The sequence below is a fragment of the Palaemon carinicauda genome, chromosome 1 (genome assembly GCF_036898095.1).
Source record: "Palaemon carinicauda isolate YSFRI2023 chromosome 1, ASM3689809v2, whole genome shotgun sequence".
In the NCBI taxonomy this organism is placed as follows: Eukaryota; Metazoa; Arthropoda; class Malacostraca; order Decapoda; family Palaemonidae; genus Palaemon; species Palaemon carinicauda.
This window is the reverse complement of record NC_090725.1, coordinates 256,943,346-256,957,844: the sequence shown is the minus strand read 5'-3', so window position 1 is coordinate 256,957,844 and position 14,499 is coordinate 256,943,346. Positions and strand designations below refer to the sequence as shown.

General features: G+C 43.3%; 1 protein-coding gene across 1 annotated transcript in view; it reads left to right on the top strand.

Annotated features, from left to right (window-relative positions):
* The window catches only part of LOC137655373 (ATP-dependent zinc metalloprotease YME1L-like), a 135,896-nt gene that overhangs the window by 63,409 nt on the left and 57,988 nt on the right, over nucleotides 1–14,499 (top strand). Inside the window, exon 5 of the mRNA XM_068389266.1 lies at nucleotides 6,616–6,780. Coding sequence (XP_068245367.1) covers nucleotides 6,616–6,780 — 165 coding nt within the window. The remainder of the gene's footprint in view (nucleotides 1–6,615; nucleotides 6,781–14,499) is intronic.

The window sequence follows — 14,499 nt, the reverse complement described above, 5'->3', positions numbered from 1 at the left end:
CACCAACTCCATATAACCTCATCACATTCCACATTGCTTCCCTATCAACTCTATCATACGCTTTCTCCAGATCCATAAACGCAACATACACCTCCTTACCTTTTGCTAAATATTTCTCGCATATCTGTCTTACTGTAAAAATCTGATTCATACAACCCCTACCTCTTCTAAAACCACCCTGTATTTCTAAGATTGCATTCTCTGTTTTATCCTTAATCCTATTATTCATTACTCTACCTTACACTTTTCCAACTACGCTTAACAAACCAATACCTCTTGAATTACAACACTCATGCACATCTCCCTTACCCTTATATAGTGGTACAATACATGCACAAACCCAATCTACTGGTACCATTGACAACACAAAACACATTAAACAATCTCACCAACCATTCAAGTACAGTCACACCCCCTTCCTTCAACATCTCAGCTCTCACACCATCCATACCAGATGCTTTTCCTACTCTCGTTTCATCTAGTGCTCTGAACTGTCATTAACGAATATGTATACTGCTTGGCCAGACTACGCTGTTGACCAAACTATTTGTCCTTTTACTGTAGCCAAAATTACAATTGTATTTAAAGATAACAGGATTTTGATAACACTGATGCTTCACTTAACTGTATCCAGTAATAAAGATTATAATATTCATATGTTGATACAGTATTGTATTATAAAATTTAAAACGCCATATATATATCTTTTCCGTTGTTTACGTTTGTAAGCTCTTTGGGGCTACCCTCTATGCTTTCCAAATGAGCTGATTAAGGGAAGCTACCAAATTATTTATTCCTTTTGCTAAAAGAGACAATTATTACTTAAATTATCAGTTTTATTTTACAATATAAAAGTTAAGTATGTAGTTTTTAGTAAAACTATTTTCAATATTTAACTTAGCCGGTGATTATATAAGCTGCAGCTCTGCTGCTCGACAGAAAACTCTACGTTAAAAATCCGCCAGCGATCGCTATGCAGGTAGGGGGTGTACTTCAACAGCGCCATCTGTCGTGCAGGTACTCAGTACTCAATGTAAACAAAGAACTCAATTTTCTCTCTGTCGTGCCACCGGCAAGACCTACTAATTCGCTGTTGCTAACTGGATTGGTTTTCACAACTATTTGGTGAAGTACACGTTTCTAGTTTTGAGCTTTCGCTTTGCAGGCTTTCTCTTCAGTAAATCCTTGCATTCTTTTTTTGATATCGGATTATTTGTTGATGACTTTGGATAGTTTTTGAATTCCCCTTTGACCAATTCAAAATGGCTGACCTTTCTCAAGTCCCTAAATTCAGGAAGTGTAATGCTAGGGACTGTTCAAGGCGTCTTCCGAAGGCCTCTATCGATCCTCACACCGTTTGTTCCAATTGTAGGGATAAAACCTGTCAATTGGAAGATCGATGTGAGGAATGCGTTGGGCTTTCGGAATTCGATTTTATCGAATTCCAGAAATATACACGTAGGCTAGAGAGAGATAGAGTCAGGAGAAGTTCTTCTCGCTCCGTTGAATTTTCCTCTCCTCATGCCCCACAACCTATTCCTTCCCCTGTAGTGGTTGCTCCTAATCCCCCTTCTGGCACTCAAGAACCTTCGATGGCAGATATGATGCGTGCCATCCAAGCTCTGGGTGAGAGAGTCGAGTCCTTGGCTAGTGACCGTAACCAGCTCATGGCGGACGTCAAGGAGCTGAAGTGTAAGAGTGCAGTGGGTAGTGATAAAGTGAGTGATAGTGTTGTGGATAGTGTTGCGCTTGAGGGTTCGTCTGTTCGTGCCTGTCGTCCTCCTAGTCCGGGACCTCTTGCAAGCTCCCAAGTCCAGGGGAGAAGCAATGTCGTACGACCAAAGGGTTCGAGAGGCTTTAATCAGCGAACAGACGTTCCCTCCGTGGTTTCGGGCGTATCTACCCAAGATCGCCCCACCCACACAGAGACAAGAGAGCCCATTTATTCCTCGTCTGCGGAAGAGGTTTCTCGTAAGAAACCATGGACCAAGGTCTCGCGACCTCTTAAGCGCAAGTCGGTCCCTTCCGCGCAAGTCCAACGGCCCAGTTGTAGCCACTGGGTCAGTTCGGACTCGCTGCAGTCTTCCGACGACTGCTCACCTCCTAAGAGAGGCAAAGCGGTACCGTCTCAGGCAGTCACACCGTCTGTCGCCGCACCTACTCCTGTAGACCCTAAGTGGTCTTTGCTGCAGACCATGCAGTATCAGTTAACATCTCTGATGCAGGACTTTCGTGCGGAGAAGGTTGATGCTGCACCAACCTCTTGCCTACAACCAACCACGGTTGTGCGTCCTGTGGACGCTGAGGCGACCTTCTTCCGCACTCCAGCTGAGAGAGTCCCGCCACCCATGCGTTCCAGTGTACCCTGCCAGCCGCATGTTGACGTTCAGCGACGCACGGAACCCTCCGTTGACGTTCGCGAGGTACAACATCCGTCAAAGTTGTTTTGTTTTGACGCGGTGCGTCAACCTCCGCAACCCAGTGTGGTTGCCTCTGCTCGCCCACATCAGACTAGACAGTCTGGAGTAGACGCTATGCGTCCCCGCGCTGCTATGGTTGTTGCCAGTTCACAGACTGGGCAACAGTTCCATGACGTTGCGTCCGGTTCAGTCACGCGTGCACCCGTGCTACCGGACTCAGCTGACCAGCCGATTCCTACTCCTTTGCCGCTTCCTCCTCAATTCTCGGATGATGGACTCTCTGATGATGACGATGCGGCACACGTTGATGAACCACATTCGGACCTTGACGAACCCAAGACCACGCAACCCTCTTTGGACTTTAGAAAAGTTCTTGCTCTGTTCAAAGAGATGTTTCCGGACCAGTTTGTGTCTGTGGCTCCACGCTCTCCTCCGTCAGAGTTTGCTTTAGGTACGCAGTCATCCTCGCCTGCCTTTACGAAACTCGTCCTCGCACGCTCGTCCAAGAGAGCTTTACGAGTTTTAGGAGATTGGATGCAGTCCAAAAAGAGTCTAGGGAAGACAGCCTTTACGTTTCCCCCTGCTAAACTCTCTTCCAGATCGAGCGTCTGGTATGCCACGGGAGAAGTTCTCGGCTTGGGAGTTCCTGCCTCTGCCCAGGGCGACTTCTCAAGTCTGGTAGACTCTCCCCGCAGGCTAGCCATGAGACGCTCTAAGATTTGCTGGTCACCTTCGGACTTAGACCATCTGTTGAAAGGAGTGTTTAGAGCCTTCGAGGTCTTCAACTTTTTGGACTGGTGTCTGGGAGCTTTGAGCAGGAAGATCTCCCCTTCTGACAAGGAATCTTCCTTGCTCATAATGTCCTGCATGGACAAGGCCATACGTGACGGATCTAGTGAGCTTGCTGCTTCGTTCGTATCCGGGGTCCTCAAGAAACGTGAGAATCTTTGCTCTTTCCTGTCAGCTGGAGTGACACCGTGTCAAAGATCAGAACTTCTGTTTGCTCCCCTATCAAAGTGCCTTTTTCCAGAGGACTTGATTAAGGAGATTGCTGCTTCTTTGATTCAGAAGGACACCCATGACCTGGTTGCGTCCTCTGCCCGCAAAGCCACCCCTTTGCCTACCTTGTCAAGACCCAGGATGGACACTCCAGCGTCCAGATTTATTCCGCCCTTTCGTGGCAGAGCCTCCAGCAGAGGAGGTGCTCGTGCCGAAGGGAGACGTGGGAAGAAGAAAGGAACCAAGTCCTTTAAAGGCAGAGTCTGACTGCCACCTTCTTCAGACAGCAGTGGGAGCCAGACTCAAGAACTTCTGGCAGACCTGGGAGAAGAGAGGCGCAGATGCACAATCTGTGAAGTTGCTCAGAGAGGGGTACAAGATCCCGTTTGTACGAAAACCCCCTCTAGTAACGTCTCCCATCGATCTCTCTCCCAGGTACAGAGAGGAAGACAAGAGACGAGCATTGAAGCAGGAGGTGTCTCTCTTGCTAGAAAAGGGAGCGGTAGTCAAAGTCCTGGACCATCAATCCCCGGGCTTCTACAACCGTCTCTTCTTAGTGGTAAAGAAGACAGGAGGGTGGAGGCCGGTGCTAGACGTCAGTGCGCTGAATGTCTTTGTCACAAAGCAGACGTTCGCCATGGAGACCACAAAGTCCGTTCCAGCAGCGGTCAGAAAGGAAGACTGGATGGTCTCTTTAGACCTAAGGGACGCATACTTTCACGTCCCCATCCACCCAGACTCCCAACCTTTTCTGAGATTCGTGTACGAAAAGGTTGTCTACCAGTTTCAAGCCCTGTGCTTTGGCCTAAGCACAGCTCCTCTTGTGTTTACGAGGCTGATGAGGAATATAGCCAAATTCCTTCATTTAGCGGACATCAGAGCCTCCCTCTATTTGGACGACTGGCTTCTAAGAGCTTCTTCCAGTCGTCGCTGTCTGAAGGATCTAAAGTGGACTCTAGATCTGACCAAGGAATTGGGTCTCCTGGTCAATATGGAAAAGTCTCAACTGGTCCCATCCCAAACTATTGTGTATTTAGGGATGGAGATTCACAGTCAAGCTTTTCGGGCTTTTCCGTCGGCCCCCAGAACAAGTCAAGCCCAGTTATGCATCCAGAACATGCTGAAGAGGGAACGATGTTCAGTCAGGCAGTGGATGAGTCTGATAGGGACACTATCATCCCTGGAACAGTTCGTTTCGTTAGGAAGACTACACCTCCGTCCCCTTCAACATCACCTAGCTGTTTACTGGAAAAAGAACAAGACGCTAGAAGCGGTCTCGATCCCCATTTCCGAGAAGATGAAGTCTTCCCTGACTTGGTGGAAGGACAGTATCAGCCTCAGAGAGGGTCTGCCCCTGGCTGTTCAGACTCCCAACCACGTTCTCTTCTCGGACGCATCGGACACGGGCTGGGGCGCGACATTAGACGGTCGGGAATGCTCGGGAACTTGGAACTCGAGTCAAAGAACGTTGCATATCAACTGCAAGGAGCTACTGGCAGTTCATCTGGCCTTGAAAAGCTTCAAGTCTCTCCTTCAAGGCAAAGTGGTGGAGGTGAACTCGGACAACACCACGGCTTTGGCGTGAGTGAGGAAGACCAAGCTTTGCTGAAGGTAAGGACACATGAAGTTAGAGCTTTCGCAACTTCAGTGGCCTTTAAACAAAATAGATCTCTGCGAAGTATAATGGACGCAACCTATTGGAGAAGCAAGTCAGTGTTCGCGTCTTTTTATCTTAAAGATGTCCAGTCTCTTTACGAGAACTGCTACACCCTGGGACCATTCGTAGCAGCGAGTGCAGTAGTGGGTGAGGGCTCAACCACTACATTCCCCTAATTCCATAGCCTTTTTAATCTTTCTCTTGAAATGTTTTTATTGTTGTTTTTGGGTTGTCCGGAAGGCTAAGAAGCCTTTCGCATCCTGGTTGATTTGGCGGGTGGTCAAATTCTTTTCTTGAGAAGCGCCTAGATTAGAGGTTTTGATGAGGTCCTGTAGTATGGGTTGCAACCCTTGATACTTCAGCTCCTAGGGGTCGCTCAGCATCCTAAGAGGATCGCGAGGCTCCGTAAGGAAGACGTACTTAAAAAGGCAGAGTAATTGTTCAAGTCGACTTCCTTACCAGGTACTTATTTATTTTATGTTTGTTATTTTGATAACTGCTAAAATGAAATAAAAAATCCTTAGCTCATAATAATGTAAACATTTATTGCTGGTCTCTACCCACCCCCCTGGCTGTGAATCAGCTTATATAATCACCGGCTAAGTTAAATATTGAAAAATGTTATTTTTATAATAAAATAAATTTTTGAATATACTTACCCGGTGATTATATATTAAAGGACCCTCCCTTCCTCCCCAATAGAGACGCAGTGGACCGAGGAGAAAATTGAGTTCTTTGTTTACATTGAGTACTGAGTACCTGCACGACAGATGGCGCTGTTGAAGTACACCCCCTACCTGCATAGCGATCGCTGGCGGATTTTTAACGTAGAGTTTTCTGTCGAGCAGCAGAGCTGCAGCTTATATAATCACCGGGAAAGTATATTCAAAAATTTATTTTATTATAAAAATAACATTTTATCATTCATTCTCTTTTGCTTTCTTTAACTAGAAGTTGGGATAAATAAGTGGAGAAAAGGAGATTAGTTTATTATAATTTGGTCTCTAAAAAAGAACTTGCATGATAAAAGAGATACATGATAAAATTATTTTTTATGGGTGAAAATTTGTTGTTTGCACTATGCTGAATGCAAGATCACAAGTGTTACACTAATATATATAGTATTACTGTAATTGATTTATTATTTTTAGGCCCTAAGAGAACTATTTATAAAAAAAGATAATTAAATTATGAAAAATATAAATCTTATCTGTCTTAAGAAACATGCGATTTAAAAGAGGAAGTCTGCGATATAGATTTACATATAATATACACAGTATTTATAAATCTACGATATACTGAAGAAGCGATAGGTGAACTGCGATATGGCATGGAATTACTGTATTACAGTCTTTAGTCACATAGGAATTAGTTTCTTTACTTGCCCATATTTGTGACTATGCTGGAAAGGGGGAAGGTTCTTTCTGTGAAGCTTTTTGTTAGACTAATTTGATCTAATGTCAGTTCACTTTGTTCCTCCTTTGAGTATTATAAAAAATATACTGTAAACTAGAATTATTTTATGGTTTGAAATTTCAGATTATATTCCTCATCGTGGCTTTAAAACAAAACAGTCTATAGAACGTGAGACTCTGAGACAAGCGACTGTGGCCAACAGGTTGAAAGATGGGTTAAAATCAAAACAAAGGACAATCTCAAGCAGAACATTGCAGCAAGAAACAGAAAACAACCCAAAGTTGAAAAGTGAGTTTAAATTTATTTTAAGATTTTTCATATTGCTAATCTTTGTTCTATTGCATGCTTTTTAATTTTTTTTTCATTTATACAGTTAAGTGTAGGGTGCATCTATGAGTATAGTGGGTTGTGGAAAATTATTTTAATACAGGTATTGTTAAGTGAAAGCAATATGGTAATGGTATGAAACTACTTCTGAACTGTTTTCAAGGTTTTCCAAGAAATTGTATTTTTTTTTTTTATTAAATGATAGGTTGGAAATCAAAAGTAAATGGGGATATATAACTGATGTGTGATATTATCACTAACAGGCCAGTCACGCTGCCCACACTCTTATAAATTCATTGTACGCTTAAAGACAGGACTTTGTTTACACTGAGCTGTCTCCTTTAATGGTGCAAAGAACCCCAAATTCACAAAATCGATAACACCTTTTAAGTTGGTTCTAAAGAAGCTGTTGTCGATTCCTCCTACACCCTTGTCCCATAGAAATCCCGATACAATTCTACCCTTTCAACCTCGAGGTGGTCAGTCAAGAAGGGGACGAGGTATGAGAGGAGCCAAAGAATGATAGGACTGGCAGCCCCTGCTTACTGCCATTTGTGGTGAGATACCTATCAAGTCATTGGGCAAGGTGGGAATTGTACTGGGCCAAGGATTAGAGAGTAAATGTCCTTCGTGACGGATACTGTGTCATGTTCATTGTCTCTCATCCTCCCCTCACTCAGACTCCAATGACATTACTGTCATACCATCCAGTCGAGCTTTCCCCCTTTAACGATTACCGTATGTTCTACAGACTCCATTCAAAATCTATATGGCGAGCACTGTAAGAGCAGCCATTAAAAAAATGATTTTTACTCTCTCTAGACCTGAATGAGGCATACTTTCAAATACTAGAATATTGGTATTCAAGGAAGCTCATCTGCTGCATCCTTGGGGAGGTTTTTCAGTTCAAATTCTTCTCTGTCAACTGCCTCAAAGTGTTCTCTGGGGAGGGTTTTCAGGCCAAAACCTTCTCTCTCAATTGCCTCCAAGTGTTCTCTCTTGTGTTTATGTTAGTTTCAGCTTAGGCACATACCAAGGGCATATGTTTGCTGAGGTACCTAGAGAATTGTTTGCTCCTGTCCTTTTCCCGGAGACAGCTCCTTCAACATCGAGACAAACTTCTTTCCTTTTGCCATGATCCCCAGTTTTTCCAACAAGCGATTGCATCAGTAGACTAAAGAGAGTAGCTCAACCTTTCATGTCACAGCAACTACCAGTTCAGCAGTAGCAAAAACTTCTTGGACACCTCTAATCCTTGGAGAAGCCTATTCCACATACATCTGAAGAGATAATGGACAGCATCCACCATTCCCTCATCCCCTGATCCCAGTGGATGAGCAAGAGGTTCGGGACAATCTAACTTGGTGGCTAAAGGGCAAGAACATCATCAAGGGAACTCTTCTGGAATGTCCTACGCCGGAATTACTGTTGTTTACAAACATATCAAATGAGGGATGGGAAGCCCACCTAAGGAATCTGATCACTGTAGGGTGCCAGTCAAGGAAGATAAAGCCTGCACATCAACCTGTTTTAATAAAAGGCAACACTGCATTGTTGCAATCATTCCAACTGAGTCTGAGAGACCACTTGGTAGTGTTGAAGAGCAACAGCGCTATGGTAGTGGTATACTTCAACAAGCATAGAGATACTGTTTTGCAGCACTTCTCTTGAGTTAATGAAGCAGGTTCACTCTTGGGCACTAAACAACAAGAGAATTTTTAGCAAGATTCATTCTGGGCAAAAGAAATGTACTTTGCTGACAATCTCATTTGCCAGGGGCAATTGGTAGGAGCTGAGTCCTCTAGTCTAGCGGCTATGTTTTTTCACCCTATTGCCTAATTCAGAAGGTATTGAGGCAAGAGGGTACCAACTTCCCTAAACCTCACATCAAAGTAACCTCGGTGGCTCCCAAATGGCCACATGTGGAATGGAACCCAGATCTAATGATGCGCTTGATTGAGGTACCGATCTTCTTTGGCCCAATCTTCTTTGTCAGCTACACTTACAATTTCCAACACTTGGTGTCTCCATCTTCTCCTCTTGACATATGATGCATAACCTGTGGTGATGTTGATGGTGAAGTTTGCTCACCAGCAGCATCAGCTTGCTTGAAGCTCTTGGACATGGTGGAACTGTCTCCTGAACCTGCAATAAAATCGTCCTTGTTAATATTTCTGTTGTCATCTCTACTACACTACTGTCAACAATATTACACTACTATACCACTATAACACTTACAATTTCCAACACTTGGTGTCTCCATCTTCTCCTCTTGACATATGAGGCATAACTTGTGGTGATGTTGATGGTGAAGTTTGCTCACCAGCAGCATCAGCTTGCTTGAAGCTCTTGGACATGGTGGAACTGTCTCCCGAACCTGCAATAAAATCGTCCTTGTTAGTATTTCTGTTGTCATCTCTACTACACTACTATCAACAATATTACACTACTATACCACTATAACTATCACTACCATCACCAACACCATCATCACCACCACTACCACCCCCACATAAACATACATTTAGACATCAGAATTCAAGTCAGTAGTTGCATTAGACCCAGAGATAATCGCAAATGTAATTTTCAAGTGACTGCCATTTTGAAAGCCAATATGTCACCCAATACTTGACAATACCAAGTAGAAACTAGTACCATTGGATTCTTTGCCCCCAAAAAACATACATTTCCATACCAGAATCAAGTCAATAGCTTCATTATGTCCAAAAATAATAGGAAACATAGATTTCAAGTGTTTGGAATATATTAATGTACATTTGTGCCAAATTTGGTGCTTGTATCACAAATTGCGCAAAAGGTTTGCCATACTGCCCCACTTTTGGACCTGTGGTAACTGCCCAGCAATTAGTGTAGTGAACCCACTCAGTACAAGACAGATAGCCTAATGTTTGCACCCATTAAATTGTATTTGCATGTGAGTAGAATGTTTGCCCTTTTTTTCCTCTCTTTTCATCATCGTCATCTCTTAGGATCATCATGTGTGATATTTCTGCTGGTCAGACACTTATGTAGGTAAGCTCACTAGTGACGGGTAGTTTTTTTACCATAAGCAGAGGTGTTGATCTCACATTCTTTTTTGAGGGGGCTCGTGATTAATTTGCAAATCCTTAATGATATTACAGCCTGTGCAGTCTCTGTGCCAATTACAGACAATAGCATGTCATCTAATACTGTACAGTGTGCTATAACCCATTCATGGGCCATGGGATGCAAGGGTGAAGGACACTTTTCACTTTTCCAGACTGTGCACATCCTCTTTGAATTGATTGTCAGCCAGATGGTCAATAGGACTTCTCACCCTCACACCTAAGGAAGACTCCCATTTTTAATGACAAAATTTTTGGCTTTGCGTAGCAATGTATCACAAATTTGTAAAATAATTTGTGTTTTCCTCTATACAAACCCTAGTCATTTAAGTTTTACTTCCCTCTGCATTCACCCCACTAGTCGTAGGGTTGTAGCCAGAGTCAAAGTGAATCCCTGCTTCAAGCCACAACCTGTTGATCCGACACACGCTAGTAGGGCATGCCATATTGGTTGCCAGATCCTTGATGATTCTTCATTGGCTATACAAGCTTGCGTGCAAGAGTATACTGTACCCAAATTATGGGACTCGGGTTTGTATAGCTGGAAAAATACAAATTATTTTTTCAATTTGTGATTATTCCTATGTTTTTTATAAAGATCTCTTATTTCTTAGTGCCTAAGTTGTCTGTTATTTTGTGCAAGTTAGCAAAAGAGGTTCTTTTTGCTCATTGAGAATTAGTAATGTTTTTCCATTAGGTAAATGTGTATATGTTAACTCTAGCCCGATGATTACTGCCCAATTTCCATAGCTCTCATAGTATCTAAATTGTTAAAACATCTATTGGCAAAACTCCTTATATTGAAGGTAATAATCTGTTCCCTAGTTTGCATTTTGGCTTTTTTATAAGCTGTGGAGCATGCGATGCCCTTATTACAATTCCCAATGCTGTACAGGGATCCCTTGATTGTGGTCTGGAGGTTTGTGTAATTGGCCTAGATTTTAGCATTGCCTTTGACCTTGTTAATCATGAGGCCCTTGTTTTCAAACCCAGGCAGTTGGTAGTAGATGGGTCTTTTCATAGCAACATTTTTGAATTCTTAAGCAATAGATTGCAAAGAGTAGTTATTGATGGGCATCATAGCAAGTATAGGAATGTGACATCTGGTGTTCTTCAGGGTAGCATTTTTGGCCCATTATTTTTCATACTTTTGTTGTATATACACATAAGTTGTTTTGGATTAGAAAACAAGTTCAATACATATACAATTGTTGCTACTCTCTTTGCTTAAATTCCATTTCCTGAATGTAATTCTGGGGTTGCTGAATCCCTTAATAGAGATCTAACTAAGATTAGTAAATGGAGAAAATTATAGGGCATGAAGATTCGTGAGTGCAAATTTAGTTCTGAGAAACTCATTCGGTCTGTTTCTTCAATTGCACAAAAAAAACTTAGCTTCTTGAGAAAGTCTTTTAAGATTTTTTTGTTATCAATCTATTCTGAAGAAATGTTTCAATTCTTTTATTCTACCTCCTTTTTAGTATTGTCCTACCGAGTTGTATTCAGCTGCTGACTTGTGTCTTAATTTGTTGGACAAGAACTTGTGGTCTATTGAATTTCTTAGTCCTGATCTAAGTGTTAATCACTGGCACTGTTGATCACTTCTTAATGCTTGTTTAATCACTGGCACTGTTGATCAGTTCTTAATGCTTGTTGCATAAGACCATCCTTTTCATTCAGAACTTCTCAGACTGCACCATCCTATACATAGTACTGGATTTGCAGTTATCTCAAACAATCTTGCCTTCTCCATTATAATGCTCAACACTACACAGTATTTTAGAAGTTTTATTCTGGCTGGGACAAGATTGTGGAATGATCTTCCTAATCAGGCACAGTAGTTGAATTAGTGGCACTTATAAAATTCAAAATTGCAGCAAATATTTCTATGTTGAACAGGCTGACAGTCTCTCATCATAGTGTTTAATATATATTACATCTATTTTAATGTTGTTACTGATCTTAAGATATTTTATATTTTATTTATTACTTATATGATTTATTTATTTTCTTGTTTCCTTTTCTCATTGGGCTACTTTTCCGTTGGAGCCCTTGGGCTTTATAGCACCCTGATTTTTCAACTATGGTTGTAGCATAGCTAGTAGTAATGGTAATAATATGTTTATATTTTTGCCCTTCACTAAACTATTACGTTTTAAGGAATAAAATAATCTATATATGATGAGAATGACTAGAATTCATCGAAAATACTAGATTTTGTAATGTGAATGAAGTTTCTTAGTGTACTAGGAAGATTTACCTTTGTTGCAACTTTTTTTTCCTCAGGAATGTGAATATAAAAATAAAATTCATAGTTTAAGTGAAATTAAGTGGTAAAATGTTTTAGTTTCATTGTGCACATTTATTTTGAATGGGTGGGAATCATTACTATAAATTGAAGAAAGCTCAACCATAAGCCTTTAATCTTAGCATGCATTATAACGAGCCTTAAGGCTGCTCCATGCATCTGATATTTCATCAATATTTATATCCATCAGTGTAGGGTCTCTCAGTATGAACATATATATGTCTGTATATCTGGTTTTCAATATTAATCTTACCCGATGATCATGTAGCTGCAACTCTGTTGCCCGACAGAAAAAACCTAAGGTCGGGATACGCCAGCGATCGCTATACAGGTGGGGGTGTACAACAACAGCGCCATCTGTCGAGTAGGTACTCAGGTACTTCTTGTCAACAAGAACCAATTTTTCCTCTGTCGTGCCACCGGCAAGACCTACTTGGATACGCTGTTGTTTCTGGAGTTGATTTCACGCTTTTTGGTGATGTATTCTCTCTAGATTTTAGCTTTCGCTGTTCAGGAGTTATTATCATTAACTTATCAAGCTTTTTTTATTAGTTTTGGATTAATTGTTGACGACTTTGATAGATTTTGGATTCCCCCCTTGGCTAATTCAAGATGTCTGACCATTCTCAAGTCCCTAAGTACAGGCAGTGTAGCGCTAGGGACTGTTCTAGGCGTCTTCCGAAGGCCTCTATAGATCCTCACACCGTTTGTTCCAATTGTAGGGGTAAATCCTGTCAATTGGAAGATCGATGTGAGGAATGCGCTGGGCTTTCGGAATTCGATTTTAATGAATTCCTTAAGAATGCACGTAGGCTAGAGAAGGATAGGATCAGGAGGAGTTCGTCTCGCTCTTTTGATTTTTCCTCTCCCCATGCCCCTCAACCTATTCCTTCCCCTGTAGTGGTGACTCCCGACCCTGCTACTAGTGCTCAACCCTCAATGGCGGACATGATGCGTGCCATTCAGGCTCTTGGTGACAGAGTGGAGTCATTAGCTAATGACCGGAATCAACTTTTGGCCGATGTCAAAGAGTTGAAAGAGAAAAGTGCAGTGGGAAGTGTAGTGAGTGCAAGTGCGGTGAAAAGTGTCAGTGTCAGTGTTACGCATGAGGGTGCATCTGTTCGTGCCAGTCGTCCTCCCAGTCCGGGACCTCTTGCAAGCTCCCAAGCCCAGGGGAGAAGCAATGTCGAAGGACCAAAGGGTTCGACAGGCCTTGATCAGCGTACGGATGTACCCTCAGTGGTTGCGGACGTATCTTGCAGAGATCGTCCCATCCACAAACAGATGAGTGAGCCCATTCATTCCTCGTCTGTGGAAGAAGTTTCTAGGAAGAAACGTTGGACCAAGGTCTCACGACCTCTCAAGCGCAAGGTCCCTTCCGAGCGAGTCCAACGGCCCAGGTGTAGCCACTGGGTCAGTTCGGACTCGCCGCAGTCTTCCGAAGACTGCACACCTCCCAAGAGAGGTAGAGTGGTTCCGCAGCAGGCAATCACTCCGTCTGTTGCCGCACCAACCACGGTAGACCCTAAGTGGTCTATGCTGCAGACTATGCAGTCTCAGCTTGCTTCCTTCATGCAGGAGTATCGTGCTGAGAAGGTTGACACTGCACCTGTTAACCTACAACCTGCCACGGTTGTGCGCTCAGCAGATACTGCGGCTGCCTGCTCCCACACTCCGCCTGTGAGAGCTCCACCACCGATGCGCAGTCGACCCTGCCAGACGCATGTTGACGTTAGCCGACATGCGGCACCCTCCGTTGACATGCGTGAGCTACCGCATCAGCAGTGGGAAGGTGCTGTCAAGCTGCCGTGTTTTGACGCAATGCGGCAGTCTCCGCAACCCACGGCAGTCCCTCCCACGCACCAGCACTCCGCTTTTGTTGTTGCCAGCTCTCAGACTGACCAGCAGCGGCATGATGTTGGGTCCAGTGCAGCTACGCATGCACCCGTGCTGCCGGATTCTGCCGTTCAGCTTTCTGCTCCACCTTTGCCACTTCCTCCTCAGCATTCGGATGAAGGAGTATCTGATGACGACGAAGCTGCGCATTTGGACGATCCACACTCCGACATAGAAGAACCCAAGTCTACGCCTCCCTCCTTAGACTTTAGGAAAGTCCTTGCCCTGTTTAGGGAGTTGTACCCGGACCAGTTTGTGTCTGCAACCCCGCGCTCACCTCCCTCTGAGTTCGCTTTAGGCATGCAGTCAGCAGCTCCTGCCTTTACGAAACTCGTACTCGCGCGCTCATCCAAGAGAGCTTTGAGGGTA